The sequence below is a fragment of the Eretmochelys imbricata genome, chromosome 2, assembly GCF_965152235.1.
Source record: "Eretmochelys imbricata isolate rEreImb1 chromosome 2, rEreImb1.hap1, whole genome shotgun sequence".
NCBI classification, from domain to species: Eukaryota; Metazoa; Chordata; order Testudines; family Cheloniidae; genus Eretmochelys; species Eretmochelys imbricata.
The window spans coordinates 221,741,931-221,765,434 of NC_135573.1; the positions used below are offsets into that span (position 1 = coordinate 221,741,931).

A 23,504-nucleotide genomic window follows, 5' to 3' on the forward strand; every position below is an offset into this window, starting at 1 on the left:
CAGTGGTAAACATAACGTTGATTTTGCTATCATTCTGAACTAAATGACCTTTCTGGTAGAAATTACATTGATTTTAAGATAAGTGTTTCATACATTTCGAACAACAACAAACATTCCAATAGTAATATATTGTGGTAAACGCTAAATCACACAGACATTTATATTAACTGTCACAGTAAACACTTTGAAATATAGCCTTTATATTTAAATTTTTTTTGCTTACTTGCATAAACATAATCCTCTATTGAACAATGTATTTGAATTTGTTTTATATTTGTTTTTAAATTCTCATATTATACGTGGCGCATTATTACACTGGATGTGATGTGGCGCACACTTAGTCCCATAATGATTCACTTGGTCTTTGGGGGAAATCTAAATTACTTTGTCTTCAGCAAACTGTTAGCCAATTAATAGTGAGTATTAGCGTGAACTGGGGGTGACTTGTTCAACCTCTTATACCTTGTCTGCATTGCAGTTTACTGGTATACGTATACCAGTACATTATATTGTCAAAGCACTCGTAGTTCAGATGCAGTTTGTACTGGCAAAGTTTCACCTTTACCAGTATAGTTTTTTCTACACCCCCATTTCCAGAGCGAAACAAACTATGCTGCTAAAAGTACAATTTTACAGTATAACTGCATTTGCACTATGTGCTTTTGCTGGTATTGCTGTGTTGGTCATAGATCACATACCATCACACTGTGTCTGACATAGGTAGGCTGGCAGAAGTGTAGACCTGGCCTTATTTGGAGATAGCATGCCAAAATGATGACTGCCAGAGGGATATACAAGTCAGCATCATCTATTTTGTTTATTTCTGTTTCTACACTCTGAAGAAAAGTTGAAAACAAAAGCTGTCTTTAAAAGAATCTGATCCCAGCTAATGGCATTTGATCTGTGGGAGTCTGTTAATCTGACATTAATTCTTTTTTTATTTGCATTTATTTTATTTTGAAAAGCTTTTTTGTTAAGCTCTGCTGAAGGGATAAATGGAACAATTAACTGGAAGACTAAGCAACCCAACAGTTATATTATCAGCAGAATAAGGGCTGCTGAAAAGAATGGTGAGTTTAGGTTGTAAATTTAAATCCCATTGTGGGTTCAGTCAACATCCTCTTTCAATATTACCTTTGCTTTTTCAGTGTATGTTTATTAATAAAATGACATCTCAAGGTAAGTAATTTTGAAAAACAATCTTATAGTTCTTTAATTTTCTAAACCGTCAGGAATCTGTATGTCTTTATGTTTAGTTTCCCTCGGGTTTTTTTTGTTGCCTATGGCTTTGCTTAAAATAATGGCTGTGTGTATAACCCAATATTGCATATTTTCTTGTCACTGCTGGTTGCTTAAAAACATCTTTGCAGTGTGCTTAATGCAATAACTTGTTATAACTCTTAAAATAATTCATTCCATGTTTATATGTAGGAAAAACACAATTTTTATTACTTATTTGTAGGAATACACATAGAATATTGTAGCTGAATTTTACTGAGACCAACAGTTATCTGAGAAAATGCCGGTAACTTTTCATGGATCATCTAGCTAGCTAAAGGATCTGGATCTCCCTAGAGCTCTAGCTATGGCCAGGATCACTCTTACCCAGGGAATCTGGAAAAGGAGCTCTGGAGGAAGAAACTTCTATATGGATTCTCTTCTGGAGATCCCCCACATTCGCTATTGAGAAGAATGGGTTTCCTCCCTCACATGCAGAATAGGCTGCAGACCTGTCACCAAACCTGGTTGATCCTCTGAAATCAATGGGAGAGCAGGGTCATCCACACTGAGATCCTGGTCCTCTCTGCTAGCTCTGGCCTCTGACAGCTCTCAGCCTCTAGGCTCTCTGACAATGTGGTTCCAGTGGGGTGATTCCTGGCTATGCCTGTCCCCAGGATCTGTGGAGAAGGTGAAAGTACACTACTCATAAGTGGTAATACAGTCTGAGGCAGTGTTATTTTCCCAGGGGAATCCTTACAGGGCCACAGAAAGACAATTTATGTTCCCTCTCCCCTCTGTTCACAGCCTGTCTACTTATCCCCCAGGCCTGTGCAGCTTCCCTTCCCAGCATGTACATCCCAGGATTCACAGAAAGGCCTTCATGAAGTCAGGGGGGAAAGGAGGAGCAAAAACAGTGCAGTGAAGGTCGATGATGCCCCCTACATGCCTTGAGAGCACCTAAACTGGGACCATATATCATGTATGACCATTAGTAAAGAAATTAAATATCCTTTGGTAGCAGGCACAGAATGCTTCCACAGTAGCCCAAAACTTTCCCCTTCCATGAGGTGGACTCACACAAAAACAAAATATTTGGCAATCTGGCTCATGGAAATGGCACTGGGAGTTAGTAAGAATGTTCAGTTACATCTTCTGCCAAGTTAGGACAGTTGCAGATTTTTCTCCATAATCAGTCAGTCGTAGAAGATTGTTAAAAGGCTGCACAACCTGAAGATAACAGACTATCCATAAATGAGATTTTTTTTGTCAGCTGGAGAGGAAGAGCAAGTGGCATACTGGACCGAAGATTCACCTTCCACTTCCTTTCTCATTTTGAAGAAACATCAGGGGGAGGGAGAGGAAAGGCTGTGAAGGAGAACTTTCCAAATACCAGTCTCCAGAGTTGTGTTATTACAATTCATATGTGATTATAAGATAAATATCTGTAAGGTCAAAATTCATCCTGTACAATGAATAGAATATATCATTCAAAGTGTACTGAATTATACATAAGTAAGAAAGATGGTTTAGTGGATTAGGTTCTGAACTAGGACTTGGGAGACCTAGTGGAAACAATTCCCAGCTCAGCAACAGGCTTTCAGAGTGGCATGTTAATCAATATATAAGATTGTCAGCCCTCCAGGGTTGTCCTGGAGTCTCCAGGATTAAAAGATGAATCTTCAGTGCAAGATTATGTCATGTGATGAAACCTCCAGGAATATGTCCAACCAAAATTGGCAACCCCATCAATGTGCCTTGTGCCTCTGTTGTCCGTCTCTAAAATGGAGATATTTCTGTACCTCACATGAGTGCTATGAGGATAAAATCCATTAATGAGTACAAAGCTTAAATAATATGGTAATGAGGGCATAAGTAAGTAGATAGATAACATGTTAAGATACTAGGGACCAATTAGTGGAACTGGGATAGGAAAATTTAGGGGGTTTATTTTCTCAAAATATTTTAGTTTGCCCTTTAAAGGCAGGGGATTATTGATTAAAACAGAAGGGGAAATGGGATTAATGTGTCTTTTATGGATGCATGTGCTCAATTACATTAGCATTAATGAAGCTAATATATACCCAGAGGGTAGAATTCTACCTTTCAAGGCCCCATCTAGATTAGGAAAATAGAACTGTTTTTTAAAAGATGTTTGCTAACACAGTTTATACACTCTTTTAAACAGGACTTCAACCTTATGGAGAAAGAGCGACTACTGCTTAAATGTGTCAGTTGGTTTTGGTTAACCCAAGACTCCCCCTGGTAACAGTATTAATAATAAAAATGATTATATTAAAATAATTACAATAATACTATAAATTAACTCACAGGGTTATTGTCAGGGTTAACTAATGTCTGTAACGTGCTTTGTAAATTTAAAGCATTGTAACACTGGTAGGCAACTTTTTAAAATAGGACTTTATACTAGGTGCTAATTAGTGTTAAAAACATTAATCCAAACATATCAGTGAACATTTTAAAACACCACTATTTTTTTCAGTAAAGAGAAACCCTATATTCCATTCCAGCTGTGGGCCAAATTCTAAAGCTGCTTTTAGCATATTCAATTTAGTAAGGTCATTTTTAGGATTAATTTGTTCCTCTGAAGCTTATTTTTAACTGTCCACCAACTTCATCTTTTTACATCTGCAGAAAGTCCTCAATGGTACACACTTACCTCAACAACAGAATATGTTCCATTATCAGGAGCACCCATTATAGTGTATGTGGCAATATCCAGTAAACTGCCTAGTTAAGACATGTCAGAGAAATAATTTTTCTGCAGAAATTCCCCACTGTAGTCTCTCTTATTAATTCTTCTGTAAGTATTCTTTATGGAGAAAGTTTACCTTACCTTTTCATTAATTCTCCTTTTTGAAACTGATCTTTGCTGTAGTATTAAAGTCTCAAGGTATAAAACAAAGCATCTGGAACAGAAAAATAAATTTTTCTTTAGGTTTCATCAAGTCAGCATATTTTTCTCGCCTTTTCTGTTCTGTAAATAATCTTATTAATGTTACAAATTGCTTTTTCAGATTTTCTTGATAGATACAATTTCCTATATAATTCTATTTCCTTGATCTATGTATAGTTTATTTACAAAAGCAAGTGCAAGACTTTATTGGGTCACTAAGGCAAGATGGTGGGTGTACTTACCAACTTTGATTATATGCAGCAAATTGCAGCAAATTGTTCTAGGTTAGTTTAGTTAAATGAAATCTGCTTTAAATATATTAACAATAACTGATTTATTAATACAGATTTTTTTCATAAAATGTATTTATATTTCAAGATCTTTTGAATTTATTCTTATTGATAAAATTATTATAAGATGTGGCAGTTTAGTATAATTTAATAAAACCAAATTTACTCTGGGCAAAGGCAACTGGGATAACCAGGATTAATATATAAATACAATTAGAAAAAGATTGATTTCTGGAGCTCAGTAATATATGTGGCAATTGAAGGTAATAGTCTTAGAAAACCAGCTCTTAATATCTGGTGCAAGGAATAGAATGTTTGTTACTAACTGTTGTTCAGCAATGTTTTTTGGGCAAACATCATGCAATAAGTTTGGCCTAAAGAAAAACTGAAAAAAGAAATCTTGACACAACTGGGTGTTATCAGCAATAAAGGCTTGATCCTGGCAGTGGGTTAAGAGGTAGTGCTACCATGTGGTTGGGGATCCACAACAGTACTGAGCACACTGTGGTGATTCTGCCAGTGCAGATCCCCAGTTTTGCCCAGTGCAGAGAGTTAAGCGCATATGGCCACCATGTAATAGAGATGGTCTACACACACCAAGTGCTGAGAGGGCAGAAGGGGCATGGTGATGGATGGAGTTGTGGCGTGGTACCACACCCTGTGAAAATGGGTGATCTAGGTGGCAACAAGGGAGTTCAGAAGTGGGCCCCACACCAAACTTTCCTGTGCCTATTAGCTGCAAGCATAGGGGCCTTCTTCACAGACAGGGAATTATAGAGACCCAGCAGCTTCACCACGGGCACCATGGCCCCAAACACATGTAGCTCTGTTGGAGAAGGAGCATGTCTGAAGGCTGGCCAGCCTGTGGTGGCTCCACTTCAGCTAGCTGGAGGACATGGATTCCCCTTTGCTTATATTGTACTGTTCTTTAAAATAGTGAATTTATTTTAGAAAGCTAGAGAGGCTATTTATGATAGTAAATATAACTCACTTTTAACACACAGTAATACAGTAAATATTGAGGCATATGGCATTGAGCCTGTCTTTATATATTTATAATGGGAATGAACACACAGTTTGGAAGATGCCAAAGAACAGAGTTATTAAATCAAAGATAGCAAACTGGAAACACCAAATTTCAAGCACATCTTGTTTAGCTAATGCTTAAAAGAAAAAGGTTCACTAAAATTTGTTTCAAAAGACCATGCATCTTGAAATTAAATATTACATTAGCAGATCTGCTATTTTTACACGCTCTTCCATAGCACCTATCAGAAAGGTATATTGATACTCATTATCAAATAAACTCTATGCTTGGGGGGGTCTACAGTCTTTGGGGGCAGACCCTCCGCTGGCTACATTCTGTTCAGTGTAGTTATGACAATTTATGAGCTGAGGATTGCCTCTTCATATTTAAAGTGGAGTTTATTTTAATTTTGGTGAAGATGGCATTACATCCTAATGAATCCCAAATTATCAATGAGATAATTAGAAAAAAGTCTTCTAGTATCTGACACTTTTCTTTATCCTTTTTGTGAATGCACTTAATGAGAAATAACTTAAGTCTAGGATGACTATAGAAGATGAAATAATTTAAAAAATTGAGAAAAATCTTCAGCATACCATGCATTTAATAATTTATGACATCAGTCTAGGAGTTGCAGATACTCTGTCCAACCCACTCACCATATTTTGCAGCCTGGCTCATGGGAATGACAACTGGGGACTCAATGAGCAAGTTCATTTTCATCCCCTGATAGCTTAGGACGAATGCACATTCTTCTCCAGATTCAGACAGTTGTAGAAGGTTTTTTGGTGATTTATAATTTTGCCAGCCCATCTTAATGCCATGAAATGCTGCTTAACATGATGTTTTTCAAAGCTTACCCCTGAAAAGGGCACTGAGCGGGTCTCATTTTGATTGCCATCAAAGCTGTTTTTCATGAGAACAAGTTGTTAGTTCTCTAAAAGAAGGGCTCCCACAATTGTAAATCCAGCAGCTGAACAATTTGAGTAAAACATGGAAGGATCCAGATGTGCACAATGTGAATTTGTGAGAATTACATATCATCCCCATCCAACTCTATTTTTTTGTTGTGTGTGCAATCAGATTTTCCCAGTGTACACATTAAAAGCAGTTGTTTCTAAAAGAGTTCAAGTTTATAATTTAAATAGAGAAATAAAAATGGATTGGAATTTTATCTGAGTCCCTTTTTATGTTTGTTGTGAATGATCCTGGTATGTAAAAACTCGTAAAATTCTAGTTTGACAGAATGTGAATCTTCTTCACTTATGGGAAGATGAGGTGTCACACCAATGTATTATGTTATTGTTTAGATTAGTGCCATATATAAAACTAAGCAATTTTATATCCCATATATAGGGCTTGATTTTAAAATTAGGCTCCCATTTTGAATCTGCAAATCGCGGCAAATAAAAATGATGGTATGTCTATTTTTATCTGAATACCTGGTTTGCTGTACCTGCACAATTGTAGGTGAAAAATGGGAGGCTGGATGGAGACTCCTTTAAAATTTAGCTTCTGAAGTTTCCCTTAAGCAACAGAAAGAAATTAAAATTCACATTATGTCTGATATGTCAAATATAACTGTATATAAATAGTTCATATACACTTTTGATAGTAATATGTATTTTTAGAACATGAGATGTAATCAGAAGAGAAAAGCACTCAATTTTTGTAGTAAATACTAAATATTTTTTAAAATGCCACTGAGGAATTATGACATTTTTATTTTACCCTTGGTGTGTGCTGTGATTAATATAATTCATTCTACCCTCAATTTGTGCACAGAACTACCATAGATGTCCATGGGAATCTTGCATGCAGAACAGGAAGAATATTACCCTATGTTCTGAGGCTATTGATAGTGTACAAATACAGAATAACAAAGAACAAGGAAAAATTACAATAAGGTATAATAATGAAGTTCTTGCTTGCACAGCCTTCATCAAGATGTATTTGACTAAATAGTCATATTTAATTACTTTAAAAACAAGTTATTAAGCCAGTATAGTCTACTTTGTTCCTTCTGTTCCTTATTTTTATTGTTAAAAATATGGGGGAAATTTGATTATACACTCATGTGTGTTTTTATTGATATATGGAATGTCACAAATAAACAAGTTTCCAAAAATACTCATTGGCTTCTTCATTATCCATCATTATTATCATTTATTTTAAAAGTAGGTGATTAGCATTTGAAATATCAAAAACTGTCTAATTTTGTTTACTGGAATCTTGGACAGGACTTGGAGGATACATAATGGGCAAAGAGAGGATTTGTTTTGCATTGTATTCTTAAACCCACACAACCTTTTAAAAACTTATTAACAGGTATCTAATGCTTGTTGCTTTCCTTTCCCTTGAAATGAAAATTTCCATAGTAATGCATGCTGTATTGTCTAGAGCATGTCTCACTTTTTACTTTTCTGTCTCTTATCTTTCCTTCTGCTTTTCAGTGTACACGATTCTCTCTAAGGTGCACTCTGATCGGAATGTATACCCTTCTGCTGGAGTTCTTTTTGTTCATGTTTTGGAGAGAGAATACTTTAAGGGGGAGTTTCCTCCTTATCCAAAGCCTGGTATGGGATGCTTAGATCTTCCATGTTATAGAAAAAGATCATTTTTACTTTTAAATTCAAGATCTCAAATGTATCTAGAATACTTTGTGGTACAGTATTGAACATAAATCACTGCAACACTTTTAACTTTGGCTGACTCTTCTATACTGGTAAAGTAAGTGGATAATTTCAAGTGGTTTTAAATCTTAAGGCTTATGAACTACAGGTATGCATTGCTGTGCATCTTGAGAAGCCCAGTTATGGACTTTGAAATGTTCAGTAATGCATGTTATGAATCTAAGATTAGAATCTGGCACTTTTCTTTGCTAACCCATTAAATCTGTAGTTGTACAAGCTTAATTTTAATTTTAAAAAGATTGAGTCGTGGTGTTTTTTGTAAAAAATGCCCCATTTGAGATTGTATCAGTTTCTTACAAAATAAATAATGATATTAACAATTTGTGTCAAAAAGCATCTTATACATTTTATAAAATAACTTTAAATACACAAGGAACATTTAAAATAAAAAATTTAAATGTCTTTAACATAGAGCAGTGATGATTATTTTATTTCAAAGAAAATGAAAGCTCCCTTGGTTTCAATCCTATTTTGTTTCTACATGCAGTAACTTTTTTAAATTGTAAAGCAGTCTTTTGTCATAGAAAGGGCTATATTTTCATAAGTATAGTATTTTGACTTACATCCATGAAGTAAAACTAAAGGAAGGTCATTAGCAAGATAGAAAAGATGTTTTTGAGATGAACTCAACCCTTATATGAAGATAAAGTACATTTCCCCCCACTTTGCTTATAAATTATTTAGCCTTCTAGAAGCAGGTAAAATTGAGAAGTTCTACTTCATTGACAATCTTTTTAATTTTGATTTTGGAAGATGGCACCTTGAAACCACATTGGGTTAAAAATAGCATTTGTTTGAATGTCATATGTTTAAAATATTCTCAAGAGAAAAAATGACTTAATTTATTTGTATTTTCATTAATCTTCTTCTCTAAAGGTGGATGTCTTGACAGACCCTTACTCTTGAGTTTATGCTCCATGTGTGTGACTGCTGGAGCTACACAGTTTTACTGCCAGCCAATAATAGGGTGAAATGTGCCTATCTCAGGCCCAATTTGTCCCCTCCTGAGATAACAACTTTGGGATGTAAATGGAAGGAATTTGAAAGTCCTTTCCTAATTGCAGATTGTCTCTAGAACATTGCTACCTAAATTCCATGTCTGAGGCATGTTACACAGATGCAGTGTGAATCTCTGACTTGTACAGTTGTGACCTCATGATCCATTGAAATTGCCCCACCTGTAGGCATCATGAATACCACATTGATCATCAAGGCTCAACATTTGCAATATAGTCCTTGTTTAAAACCTGTGTATGACAAATCTGTTCTGCCAGATCCTTAGCATCATAGAGCCTTTCCTGGAAAAGGACTTTGAAACAAGCCACATCTCAGACTGTTGATGTATTAAAATTGACTTTGAGGAACAAACTGTGAAATGGGGTAATTTATGATGAACCCTAGCGACTGTAGCACCCTGGTGAGATAATTCCCAGAGAAGTGATGTTGGGAGGGCTTTCTGTGTTGCATGGTAACATGTTTGACTGATGTCTTAGCATATTGCTGCAGTATCGTGGTTGATTCTCAGTTTCCCCTGACACCCCGAGGTTTCATTGATTTTTGAAATTGGTTTGTGTTTAACTCTCCAAGTAAAATGAAGACCATCCATCATCTGGGTTATGAAAGTCCAAATCATACACTTTCTTTGTCCAGTCTCCCACAGTTGCTTCCTGGGTCTCTCTCCTTGAGAGTCTGCACAATCTTTTTCTGATGTTTCTCATTCTAGGTTACAGGTTCTCTTCCTGAAGTGTGTGCAAACTCTCATTCTGTTCATACAGCAAAGTGAATGGGAAGTTCTTCCTGCCTTCTACTGGCAGCTGTACACTTGGGATGAAAAGGAAACAAGTGCGTGGTTCAACCCTCCCCACCCCCCAACCCATGTTTCCTTCTCTGAGGCCTCTTCCTTCACTTGCTTCCACTTGTTCGTTGCCCTTCCCAACATCACCTAATAAAACAGTCTTAAATATCAAGCTTCCTCTTCTGGCACTTCTTCTCCAGCCATCCAGTTCTCTACATGGTACTTTTGATGGCCACAGCCCAGGGTACTTAGAATCATAGAATCATAGAATATCAGGGTTGGAAGGGACCTCAGGAGGTCATCTAGTCCAACCCCCTGCTCAAAAGCAGGACCCATACCCAATTAAATCATCCCAGCCAGGGCTTTGTCAAGCCTGACCTTAAAAACTTCTAAGGAAGGAGATTCCACCACCTCCCTAGGCAACGCATTCCAGTGTTTCACCACCCTCCTAGTGAAAAAGTTTTTCCTAATATCCCCACTGCAACTTGAGACCATTACTCCTTGTCCTGTCCTCTTCCACCACTGAGAATAGTCTAGAACCATCCTCTCTGGAACTACCTCTCAGGTAGTTGAAAGCAGCTATCAAATCCCCCCTCATTCTTCTCTTCTGCAGACTAAACAATCCCAGTTCCCTCAGCCTCTCCTCATAAGTCATGTGTTCCAGACCCCTAATCATTTTTGTTGCCCTTTGCTGGACTCTCTCCAATTTATCCACATCCTTCTTGTAGTGTGGGGCCCAAAACTGGACACAGTACTCCAGATGAGGCCTCACCAATGTCAAATAGAGGGGGACGATCACGTCCCTCGATCTGCTTGCTATGCCCCTACTTATACATCCCAAAATGCCATTGGCCTTCTTGGCAACAAGGGCACACTGCTGGCTCATATCCAGCTTCTCGTCCACTGTCACCCCTAGGTCCTTTTCCACAGAACTTCTGCCTAGCCATTCGGTCCCTAGTCTGTAGCTGTGCATTGGGTTCTTCCGTCCCAAGTGCAGGACTCTGCACTTATCCTTATTGAACCTCATCAGATTTCTTTTGGCCCAATCCTCCAATTTGTCTAGGTCCCTCTGTATCCTATCCCTGCCCTCCAGCGTATCTACCACTCCTCCCAGTTTAGTATCATCCGCAAATTTGCTGAGAGTGCAATCCACACCATCCTCCAGATCATTTATGAAGATATTGAACAAAACTGGCCCCAGGACCGACCCCTGGGGCACTCCACTTGACACCGGCTGCCAACTAGACATGGAGCCATTGATCACTACCCGTTGAGCCCGACAATCTAGCCAGCTTTCTATCCACTTTATAGTCCATTCATCCAGCCCATACTTCCTTAACTTGCTGACAAGAATACTGTGGGAGACCGTGTCAAAAGCTTTGCTAAATTCAAGATACAATACATCCACTGCTTTCCCTTCATCCACAGAACCAGTAATCTCATCATAGAAGGTGATTAGATTAGTCAGGCATGACCTTCCCTTGGTGAATCCATGCTGACTGTTCCTGATCACTTTCCTCTCATGTAAGTGCTTCAGGATTGATTCTTTGAGGACCTGCTCCATGATTTTTCCAGGGACTGAAGTGAGGCTGATTGGCCTGTAGTTCCCAGGATCCTCCTTCTTCCCTTTTTTAAAGATTGGCACTACATTAGCCTTTTTCCAGTCATCCGGGACTTCCCCCGTTCGCCACGAGTTTTCAAAGATAATGGCCAATGGCTCTGCAATCACAGCCGCCAGTTCCTTTAGTACTCTCAGATGCAACTCATCCGGCCCCATGGACTTGTGCATGTCCAGTTTTTCTAAATAGTCCCTAACCACCTCTTTCTCCACAGAGGGCTGGCCATCTATTCCCCATGTTGTGATGCCCAGCACAGCAGTCTGGGAGCTGACCTTGTTCGTGAAGACAGAGGCAAAAAAATCATTGAGTACATTAGCTTTTTCCACATCCTCCGTCACTAGGTTGCCTCCCTCATTCATTAAGGGGCCCACACTTTCCTTGGCTTTCTTCTTGTTGCCAACATACCTGAAGAAACCCTTCTTGTTACTCTTAACATCTCTCGCTAGCTGCAGCTCCAGATGCGATTTGGCCCTCCTAATTTCATTCCTACATGCCCGAGCAATATTTTTATACTCTTCCCTGGTCATATGTCCAACCTTCCACTTCTTGTAAGCTTCTTTTTTATGCTTAAGATCTGCTAGGATTTCACCGTTAAGCCAAGCTGGTCGCCTGCCATATTTACTATTCTTTCGACACATCGGGATGGTTTGTCCCTGTAACCTCAACAGGGATTCCTTGAAATACAGCCAGCTCTCCTGGACTCCTTTCCCCTTCATGTTAGTCCCCCAGGGGATCCTACCCATCCGTTCCCTGAGGGAGTCGAAGTCTGCTTTCCTGAAGTCCAGGGTCCGTATCCTGCTGCTTACCTTTCTTCCCTGTGTCAGGATCCTGAACTCGACCAACTCATGGTCACTGCCTCCCAGATTCCCATCCACTTTTGCTTCCCCTACTAATTCTTCCCGGTTTGTGAGCAGCAGGTCAAGAAAAGCTCCCCCCCTAGTTGGCTCCTCTAGCACTTGCGCCAGGAAATTGTCCCCTACGCTTTCCGAAAACTTCCTGGATTGTCTATGCACCGCTGTACTGCTCTCCCAGCAGATATCAAGAAAATTAAAGTCACCCATGAGAACCAGGGCATGCGATCTAGTAGCTTCTGCGAGCTGCCGGAAGAAAGCCTCATCCACCTCATCCCCCTGGTCCGGTGGTCTATAGCAGACTCCCACCACTACATCACTCCTGTTGCTCCTTCCTGTTGTTACTTTCAAGATACTTCCTGTCCACAGCTCCTACTCATTATCTGCATCCTCCTGCTGTGAGAAAAAAGAGCTGCTTATTTACCTTATTCCCAGAATACCTTGTCTGGAGTCTCAAACTTTCATCACTTTAGGAACTACAGATCACAACATTCCTGGGGTCTGTGCTGAAATCAGGAGCAGAACAGTGTTCAATGAGGAGCTTACCCTTAAAAGGCCAGCACACCATATTTAAGTGTTATTTTACTGGTTAAAAATTGTCTCAGAGAAATCTTGTTGTCCTCCTGTCTTTTAGGCTATCACAAATTTCTTAAAATAAAATCCTTTTCCTTTTCTGTCCTGTGGCACAAGCTTGTTGGCAATGTTTGCCTCTTTCCAATCTTCTGAAACGGGTACATTTGAAAGAGTTTCTCTAAAGCAAATCTGTTGCCCAGTTGTCAGTGTTGAGGACCTGTGTCTTGACATGACCACACATGGTAAGGTGAGGAAAAAAACAGAGTCTCCCTCTGACACTAAGGTCCTCAGAGGTAGACATTGTCTCTAGAGCCTTTAAAAAAATTAAAGGTTTTTGTTGCTTGGAAATACTGGGCTTTTGCTTCTGTTGGTAGGGAGGCTGGATGATTTGGTGTTCTGGGAAACCCAAGCCCCTATGAACCCAGGACCTAGCAATTGATGGGTGGAAGCTGAAGGGGTCATTAGGGCTCTAAGACAGTACAAGCACACTGTACTCTGCTCTTGGCCATACATTTCAAATATGGGATTCCTGCCAATTACACATGCTGAAGCATGGACACAGGAGTGTGGCTCTCTCAAACTGCACTTTTATACTGATAATAAGAAATTAAAATTTTATTATTTCCCTATGGAACTGCAATGATGTGTTACAAAACATTATAGTAATTGTGTTTATATGACAAAACTGAACTCAGAATTATTTAATGGAAACTTCAAAAACAAATTGCATAAACTTCATTTTTTGAAAACATTCTAATATTGTATATCTTATATAGGTGAGATAAGTAATGATCCTATAACATTTAACACCAACTTAATGGGTTACCCTGACAGACCTGGATGGCTACGCTACATTCAGAGGACACCATACAGTGATGGAGTATTGTATGGATCACCAACTATAGAAAATGTGGGCAAACCAACCATCATTGAGGTACTTCCTTTAAAAGCATTAGAAGGTTTTATTTCATTTTTAAATCTTTATCCCTTAATATAAAATAGTGTGCAAAATAACTTCATAAACAATTAAATGAAGAACATCTAAATATTTAACTTTGCACTTTTCTTTCCCTTCAGTGCAAACAAATACAGTTGTTAAATCAATTAACAGAGTTTTTTATTTACTTTTTATCACTTAGTGGTAAATTATTCATGTTTAATAACTAACACCAAATGTTTTCCTATTCTAATCTCCTAATTACTAATGCTGACAAAAATCACTATTTGTTGTATCTATGTCACTAATATGAATATAATTCCAAAATTTTAAAAGTACTAATTATATAGTGAATAGCAGTTGAAAGATAAAAGCTGTATGATTCTCAGTCATGCCTTTGGTCCCACACCACAGATTAGGAAGTCAATGGAGCAACTCTGCAGCTCACAACATTATGAAAAAATTGCTACATTAACTTGCCAGTTCTACCAATTTTGCTTGGACAGCCATATATTTGTGTCAAACTCTTGATTAATTGCTTCTCTTGGTTTTATTAACTTGTTCTTCTCCAAAGATAAAACTGTAAACAGCAGCCTAGGTTCTGATTCTACAAACAGTTCCACATGTGGTTAGTTTTATGTACATGTGTAACGTTCCCCTCTAGTGTTATCTGGACTGGTGATCTGCTAGATCACCCCAATCCTTGACTCTGAGAGCCAGCCTCAGCCTGCTCTGCTGTGAGAACACCCACTCATGCACAGCCTCTGGCATATAAACTGTTCGTTGGATTGTGCAACCAAATGACACTAGCTAATATCTCTGGTCCCAGACACAACTCTAGGAACCTCCGTCTTGTAGCGTCCAGTTATGCCCGCTAGATGCTGCAAACTTATATGAGTTTGTCAATTTAACAAAGAAATTGATGTGTACCAGGCTTGTTATCGCAAGGGGAGTCTCTGACATGCTTCAAACCAAACACACTGCTTCAGGTAGAATAAACAAACAGATTTATTAACTATAAAATAGATTTTAAGTGATTATAAGTCAAAGCATAACAAGTCGGATTTGGTCAAATGAAATAAAAGCAAAACTCATTCTAAGCTGATCTTAACACTTTCAATGCCCTTACAAACTTAGATGCTTCTCACCACAGGCTGTCTGGTTGCTCTTCAGCCAGGCTCTCCCCTTTGATCAGTGCTACAGTCACTTGGTGTGGTGTCTGTAGATGTAAGTGGAAGAGAGAGGAAGAGCATGGCAAACATCTCCTCCTTTTATCATGTTCTTTCTTCCCTTTTGACTTTGCCCTTCCCCCTTCAGGGTCAGGTGAGCATTACCTCATTGCAGTCCCAAACTGGCCAAAGGAAGGGGGATGACTCACTTGAGAGTCCAACAGATCCTTTTGTTGTTGCCTAGGCCAGCATCCTTTGTTCCTGTGAGACTGGGCTCGGTATGTTCCATACCTGCCCTGATGAGGTGTGAACTGCCTCTCTGCTCTTGGAGAGTTTTTACCTGGGCTTATTTTAAGCCATGAGGATACATTTTCAGCCTCATAACTACATACTTTGAAATTATAACCTATAACACTACTGTAACAACAATGATCAGTGCATCATGAGCCTTCTGAAGACACCCAACATGACAAACTTTGCATTGGATACCACACAATCATTTTACAAGGATGAACATGTGGGTGCTATGTGTTCCCCCGAGGTACAGAGCGTTACAATATGGTTAGTCCAATTGATTTCAGTGGCACTAATCACATGCATACTATTAACCATGTGCAGAATAGTCTGCGGGATCAGAACCCTGGATTGCTTAAAGAAACTATTTTTAAAATTGTTCTTTTTTGAGCCGTGTCTGTTTCCAAACCTGCATCAGGATCTGCGAGGATGGATTCTTGCTGCTGTATAGAGTACTACTGAAGTCAGTGTAACTTTGCACAGGTACAAGGATCTTTGCACAGATGCATTAGCAAATCCCAGTATAGTTCTGAAGATTCTACATGAGCACAGAAATATGCTAGTGATACCAATGCATGATTGGGTCCTACATTTTGATGTGAGCTATATATATATATAGTTCACCCATCTCTACTCTTTGACTTTATCATACTTAGGTCAATAAAAGAAGAAAAAAATACAGGAAAAAAAAACAAACTGCTCCCTCTTGTTCCTGAAATGGAGCTGAGAGAGAAAAGAATACAGGACTAGGGTAGGCCAACCACTTGTATGTAAATATATATATATATAGCTCACATCAAAATGTAGATATATATTTTATACAGCTTAGGTTTAAAATAGGTTACTTGTTACCAAAGCTTGATTTTATTTGATTTGATTTACTCCCTAGTAAATAGGTAAATGGTTTTTTGCATCTTTTATAGGAGTTTTAAATATATAGTTTGTGATGTAGGTGTAATAAGTGATTTATCTATCTTTTGGATTTATTGTTAAACTGAAATTACAAATAAAAAAAAAAGAAAGAATGCCACGCTAAATATTAGTGCTTCAGTTAGTTAGTTTTTCAGCAGATTTAATTTTGCAGTGCTAAATTAATTTCTGTTTAAAAGCTCTCAAATTAGAGATTAATTTTCAATTATTTTTTAATTAACTTCTTTTACATAGAGTACGCTATTTTTACAATTTAAGCTTTATTCTCTTCACTTACATAAATTTGCCTGTAACCAATATGCCAGACCACTATCCTCTCCTCATTCCAATCCCTTTCAAGACCCACTTTTACGGGGACACCATCAAGAAGTGAGTTAGTCATTTATTGGTTTATTTTAACTAATGTGCTCCACTATGCTATTCCTACCCTTTCCTGAGAGACTGCATAATTTCATTCACGTAACCACTGTCCTGCCCTCCACCTTCTGATATTTTGTTACCTCCCTTCGTTGAATCACGTCAAGCTAGATTGTGAGATCTTTTGGAAAAAGACCATCTGTTTCTGTTTGTATTATGAGACACCTATATTCTTGAGGGTAATGTGGGGAAAAGAAAGGAGAGGGAAAAATACATAATTCTGATAGACCATATTCCAAAATTCTTATGAGTTCAGTCATGGTATAACTTTTCAACACAGTCAAAGAATAATCACTGCGGACTATGTTTGACCATCAGATGAATACCACAGATCCTTCATGCAAGAAAGGTTCCTTTCTGTGTATTTGTACATAATTACATCAGAGACATATTTTTCCAGAAATAAGGAACATATACTCTGCATCTCCCACTAGCTTTCAAACCACCTAAAGATAAAGACCCTGGCATTCTTATTATTTGTATTATGGTAGTGCCTAGAAGCCCCATTCATGGATCAAGGTCCCATTGTGCTAGGCACTGTACAAATATAAACCTAAAAGATGGTCACCGTCCCAAAGACCTTACAGTGTTTTTTCCTATAAATATCACCAGTTAGGTGAGCTCCACCAGGAGCTAAGCATGAATAGAAACCTTGCAGCCTTCAGGACAAAACACAAAACCCATCTCTACTCTTTGACTTTATCATACTTAGGTCAATAAAACAAGAAAAAAATACGGGAAAAAAAAACGAAACAAACTGCTCCCTCTTGTTCCTGAAATGGAGCTGAGAGAGAAAAGAATACAGGACTAGGGTAGGCTTACCACTTGTACGTAAATATGTTATCCATGTGGCATCTGAGAATATTAGTGCAGTATAAATAACTATATAGACTAGTTTGAAAATCCCAATAAGCTGTCTTTATTTAATACAGTGCTCCATCAAAGCCAGTAGGCCTGCTCATTCATCTTTCATGTTTCTACATTTATAGTCCATAGAAGTTATTTTTTTAGTATTCAAAAATAAAAATAATTACATATATTAGTGAATACTTTTAATTTAAGAAAAACAATACTTTTCTATGCTGAATTAATTAATTTTGGTTTTCATATTTGTACTACCATTTTAGTATCATCTGTTTTTATTCCAGATCACTGCTTATAACAGGCGCACCTTTGAGACTGCAAGGCATAACTTGATCATCAATATAATGTCAGCAGAAGGTATGTACAGAAGAGATTTTGCAGCACTCTAGATTGTATAAGTGATAAATTGTTAAGATTACATGATTTTTAAGATTTGATAAAATACTGTCAAACATTAAGCAGTGTTTCAACTAAAAGCATGAGTGGTGAGGAGGAGGTAAGGGAAACTTCCCTGTCCTCATTCATCCTGTTTGTTATTTTTTGCTAAACCATTTTAACCAGGGCTGATTTATGCCCTGTTCTTAAAAATTCTTCTGAAGAGCTAATTTTTTTGCTTTTGGAACCAGATTGTACCAAACTGTATATTTTCTACACCTATGCCACATACAAGGGATATCGCTCTTCTTCTGCAAAGTATTTGTTTTGAAACCAATAGTAGTGAGAGCTGTATTTGAGAAGTGCATCAAGCCTTTGAAGTTAAAAAGACAAAGAAACATGCAGGGATTTCAGCATTATTTTGCATATCAGTTGGTTAATGAAAGATATATCTAACTCAGGGATCGGCAACCTTTGGCACGCAGCCCGTCAGGGAAATCCGCTGACAGGCTGGGACGGTTTGTTTATCTGCAGCATCCGCATGTTCAGCCGATTGCAACTCCCACTGGCCTGGCACGGAGAACTGCGGCCAGTGGGATCTAGGATCAGCCGAACCTGCGGATGCTGCAGGTAAACAAACCGTCCCAGCCAAACAGAGGATTTCCCTGATGGGCCACGTGCCAAATGTTGCCGATCCCTGATCTAACTGGAGGATTAGACATTTAAAGCATAGAATGAAAAACTTTTTGCAAAGTTAGGGACACTGGGTCAAATTAAGCAGTGACATAATCAAGTACTGCTTCATTGAGGTAAATTGAGTTATACAATTTTGTCATCCGCAATAGTGGATGTTGGATTTTGAAATGGAGGCAGGGAGGCCCAATATGCTTTTTTAATGTCTTTATGAAAGACAATGAATTTCATAATATCAAATGCTTTAGACAAGCAATGACCTTAAAGATTCAGGTTGCCTTGCAAAACAGCTAGTTGCATGTTCTATCAACTGTCATTGATAAAAATTCTCCAAATAAATAGAATGAGCTAAATTCTAATTTCACTTATATTGGTGAAAATCTTGAGCAGCTCTGAAGTCTGTGGAACTGCTCCAGACCTACAGTGTTGTTGAGTTCAGAATCTGGTTCTCTGGGCCACATTCAGCAGAAATGTAGATGAGAGTGCAGGTTAGTCAAAAAAGGAGCATAAGTGGTAAAGAAATGTAATTTGCATTGATTTGGTATTCAATGGATAGGCAAAACAAGTGACATACACAAAAGAAATTGTCCCAAGAGAAGCACATAACAGAATGTTTTATGATAAGGTAAAGGGCTGCATTCTCTTCCACACTTTTCCTGTTATATATTCTCGTTGGCACTCCCTGCCAATAAAAATCCTTACCTACTGCTGCTTTTTCTGGGAGCAGCTTCTCTACATTCTTTTAGTTTATTATGTAAACACATTGGATATGTTATCTCCTATTCCACATACAGAACTCCTATTCTTGTCACTGGCAGCGTAATACTTACATTGAGTAGAGAATATGTCCCATTATCAGAAAAACAGAGGGGTTCCACAAAGCAATAGTCGCTTTTTTCTTCTTCCTTTTCAAATTGTCATAGGGACCAACAGTGTAGTGTGCTGAGCATTTTGGCCTCAATCCAGCAATGCATTTAAGCACATACTTAACTTTATGCACATGGTTAGTTCCATTAACTTTAATGGAACTGCTCATATGCTTAACTTATAGCATGTGCTTAAGTGCATTGCAGAATCAGAACGATGGCTCAGGGCACTGGAATACCAAGCCTTCATTCCGTAGATTTTAAAAGCAACGCACAGGCTTTTAACTTTGATATGCCTCTTGAATTTACTACTTATTTTATTGCTAAATCCCCACAACATATAGAGGTCAATAGCTGATGTATCACCAGAGGAAGAAAATCCCCCACAAATGCATTTAGGTAATTGTGAAATGATTCACTACAGTTATCACTATGTATCTGATGAAGTGAGCTGTAGCTCACGAAAGCTCATGCTCAAATAAATTGGTTAGTCTCTAAGGTGCCACAAGTACTCCTTTTCTTTTTACAGTTAAATCGTAATGCTGAATGTGTGACAATCAATTCCACAGTTATAGACAGATATCGTAAAAACTCAGAAAGAAAACTGGTATGTGATCACAAAGCATCTATCTATTCTAAAAGTAGCAAAAGGAAAAATGCCAGGCAACAATTTTTTGCATACATTTTTTCTCCTCAAATTTTCTGCATTGTGAACATCCCTTTCATCTTCATAATGTTACTATGTTGATTTGTACAAAATACCCTATCATACTTAACTAATATCTGTTTTATCATGAAAGATTGTGAAAGTCCTGTTTTTACTAAATTTAAAAGCCAGTGTAAAACTAAATAAATAAACCAAGTGAAAAAATCAAATATCATCTCCAAGAAGAGTGGAACGGATTTAAAAATGAAGCATATTGATATTCATTTAGGAAAACCTGTGTCCTTCAGTACAGTTTGTAACCCGATTGCAGTATGTAACAGTGTAAGTAAAATATTCAGAAGTCTGTAAAATCAGAAAACAAGACATAAATACATGTAATTTGAGTTAATGAGACCTGTAAAATGAAAATTCCTGTGGTTTTTCTTTAATATTTGAAAAAAGGCTTTTTATTTTATCAGAGCTCTGACCACTACTCCTGGCCTCCTCTCGGTGCTTTTAGAATATCTGTCTATGGAGAAAAAATGAAATGTGCATATTGAATTTATGAGTGTGCACAGGATGCAAATGCACAATGCCACAAAAATAGTGGCACACAAAACTGCAGCACCCAGGTGTAGCGGACAATGTTCTGTGGTAACTTTTACATTTAAAAAAGTAGATGTTTCAGGTTAACCAAGTTGCAAACAAGTCACAGTTCAAAACTGAAAACAATATAAGTCACCTTAAAAATACCAACACCACTGATCTGGCTTAAAAGTAGAACTGGGCAAACTTTTTTAGGCAAATTGAGTTTTCACCAAAAAATCTGTTTTGGTCAACCTGAATCTATGAATTTGACACTCATAATTTTGACGATTCACAAAACAACCAGAGGAAGAGGAGGTGAAGGTTGTGGTGGTAATGGTCATGATGCTGCTGCTTCTGCTACTGCCCTTATAATATTGAGCCCAGTGGTTAGGGCACTCACCTGGGATATGGGAGATAGAGGTTTGAATTCCTGCTCTAAAATATACCTGATATGGAATTTCTCAATTAATTGAAAAGTCAGAAAAAAATCAGATTTGGTTTGACCAAACTGATTCATTTTTTTAACATATTTCAGAACTGCCATCCAGCTGAAAAATCAGTTATTTGCCCAGCTCTCCTTAACATTTAGCAAACCATTCTAATTGTGGGTGTGGACAGTTTGTGCATTTTGAAGTTACTGATTACTTAGACAGGAGGAAACTAAAGTGGGACCTACAATATAGGCTGTCATCACCTTCAGTTTCAACATGGAATTGTGGCCTATTGCATTTACAGGTTCCAGCCTACAATATTTCATCTTGAATGAATCATCTCATGCCACTCAGGTCAGGGTATGAAACATTGCAGGCTGGGACTTGTAGTCATTGCAGGCCACTCCTCTTTGCCCAAGAGTAGGGTAGCTGCAATTTTCTTCACTTAATGCAGATTAAGTGTTGTCTTCAGGGGCAGATCCTGTGCAGATGTAAATTGTCATAGCTTCATTGAAGTCACAGCTCTATGATAATTTACACCAGCTGAGGATCAGCCCTCAGGTTATTTGCAGGTTGCCAATAGCTCCATAAATAGGGCAGAGCTTGAATGTTTCTTTAAAAAATAGTTGGTGCTATTATAAATAAACATAGTTTGATAATTAAACAAGAGTGGCAAGATCAGATTCAGAATATAACTTGATATCATAAAGGATTTTAGGAAGGTGCCTCCTCAGTCTTCTTTCATAAATCAGTAGTGCAGTACTCAACCACCATTTTAGATCTTTTGTAGTAAAGACATAACTCTTTCCTTCACAAACTAGATTTTCCTTTACCATATCAAGCGGAGTTCTTCATAAAGAATATGAATGTAGAAGAAATGTTAGCAAGTGAGGTTCTTGGAGATTTTCTTGGAGCAGTGAAAAATGTGTGGCAACCAGAGCGTTTGAATGCTATAAACATCACCTCAGCTCTAGACAGGGGAGGCAGAGTTCCACTTCCTATTAATGATATGAAAGAGGGGTAAGCACATACATATATATCTATATCTATATATATCTAATCTGTTTATAAGTCTTTAGCATTCAAAATAAGTGTCACTGAAGTGTTTAATGTTCCTTTCAGGCATTCAAGACTTTTTGGAAGTTACTTTTTAAAGAACAAACTTTTGGAAATTGTTATTACATTTACAAATACATAAGTTCCCAGAGGCCCCAGATGGGGGGGATCAAGGTCTTTTGACCTTAGGTGCTGGGAATTTACAATCAAAGAAACATTAACAGTTTTCCCTGCTTACAAAACAGGTGGAAGGAAATAAGACTCTTAATCTACAATTCCAGTTTTATATCCCAGTAACTGCAGAGCGTAATTTTGATTCATGACTCTGAAGTTCTACAACATAGACCTCACAAAACTTAAAATTAGCTCAACTGCATTCTGTTCCAAACATCACAGGCACATTTAAAGCTACATCTTCCAATACAATAGCTCTTAAATTTAGAGTTCACTGATTAATATTGTTTGGGAAGGGGCTCGTGCCTTTGCATTAGAAGTTTTAGGGTTTGGTTTTTTTAATATACAGATAAGAACTTACAGGAGAAATATGCCTTGAGCAAAATTTTCCTTTTTTAGTGTTTTTTTGATGGAGAGGCTTCTTGAAGTCTGTCATTACAGTTGAACAGCAGCTAAAGAAAATCTGGCACCCAACCCCCAAGTAAGGTATCAGTGAAGTTTGTTCATTGAACAATGTCTTCAAGGTCCCTGGATTCTGTGACTTTCTGGTGCAGCAGATTATATTCTGTAATAGTTTCATTTATTCATTTCAATTGAGATAAGTATGAAAATGAATAATAGTATCAGTACAGTAGCCCTTGTTTTATTTACTTTGACACTAAAATCAGTTTGTTTTGTCCCACACTCTGCTTTCAGTATGTTTCAAAATTTTATAATTGACAGTGCATAACTGTATTGTGGAATTTGTTGAGAGAAGCTGGATGTTTTGGCAGGTTGGCATCAATAATAAATTGCAGTTCTAATTTAAAGCATTTTCAAATACATTTTACAATTTATACGTGGGAAGAAGTGAATTTTCAAGAATGCTATGCTGAGCAAAATTCTCTTATATGAAATGGAACTATTTTAACAGAACTTCCTAAAGTACTTTACCAATGATTTATTGCTGTTTTTAACCTCAAAATCCTGAACTTTGAGCTTCATAAATTTTTTTAATGAAAACTGACTACTGCTAGTCATAATCACACAGTACACTCAAGCAGTAGTAGGAATGTAATAAGTAGCTAGAGAAACAGTTTGG

At 37.7% G+C, this 23,504-nt stretch overlaps 1 protein-coding gene across 4 annotated transcripts in view; it reads left to right on the forward strand.

The window, feature by feature from the left end:
- The first annotated feature begins 979 nt into the window (after positions 1 to 979).
- The window catches only part of SGCE (sarcoglycan epsilon), a 56,668-nt gene continuing 34,143 nt past the window's right edge, over positions 980 to 23,504 (forward strand). For 2 of the 4 annotated variants that reach the window (XM_077809399.1, XM_077809400.1), the window contains exons 1-4: positions 980 to 1,070; positions 13,760 to 13,917; positions 17,879 to 17,951; positions 22,015 to 22,213. In XM_077809399.1, coding sequence (XP_077665525.1) covers positions 13,801 to 13,917; positions 17,879 to 17,951; positions 22,015 to 22,213 — 389 coding nt within the window. In that variant the 5' untranslated portion in view covers positions 980 to 1,070; positions 13,760 to 13,800. Of the gene's footprint in view, positions 1,071 to 7,203; positions 7,360 to 13,759; positions 13,918 to 17,878; positions 17,952 to 22,014; positions 22,214 to 23,504 lie in introns of those variants that run through there. The other 2 variants (XM_077809398.1, XM_077809397.1) reach the window with 2 other exon arrangements.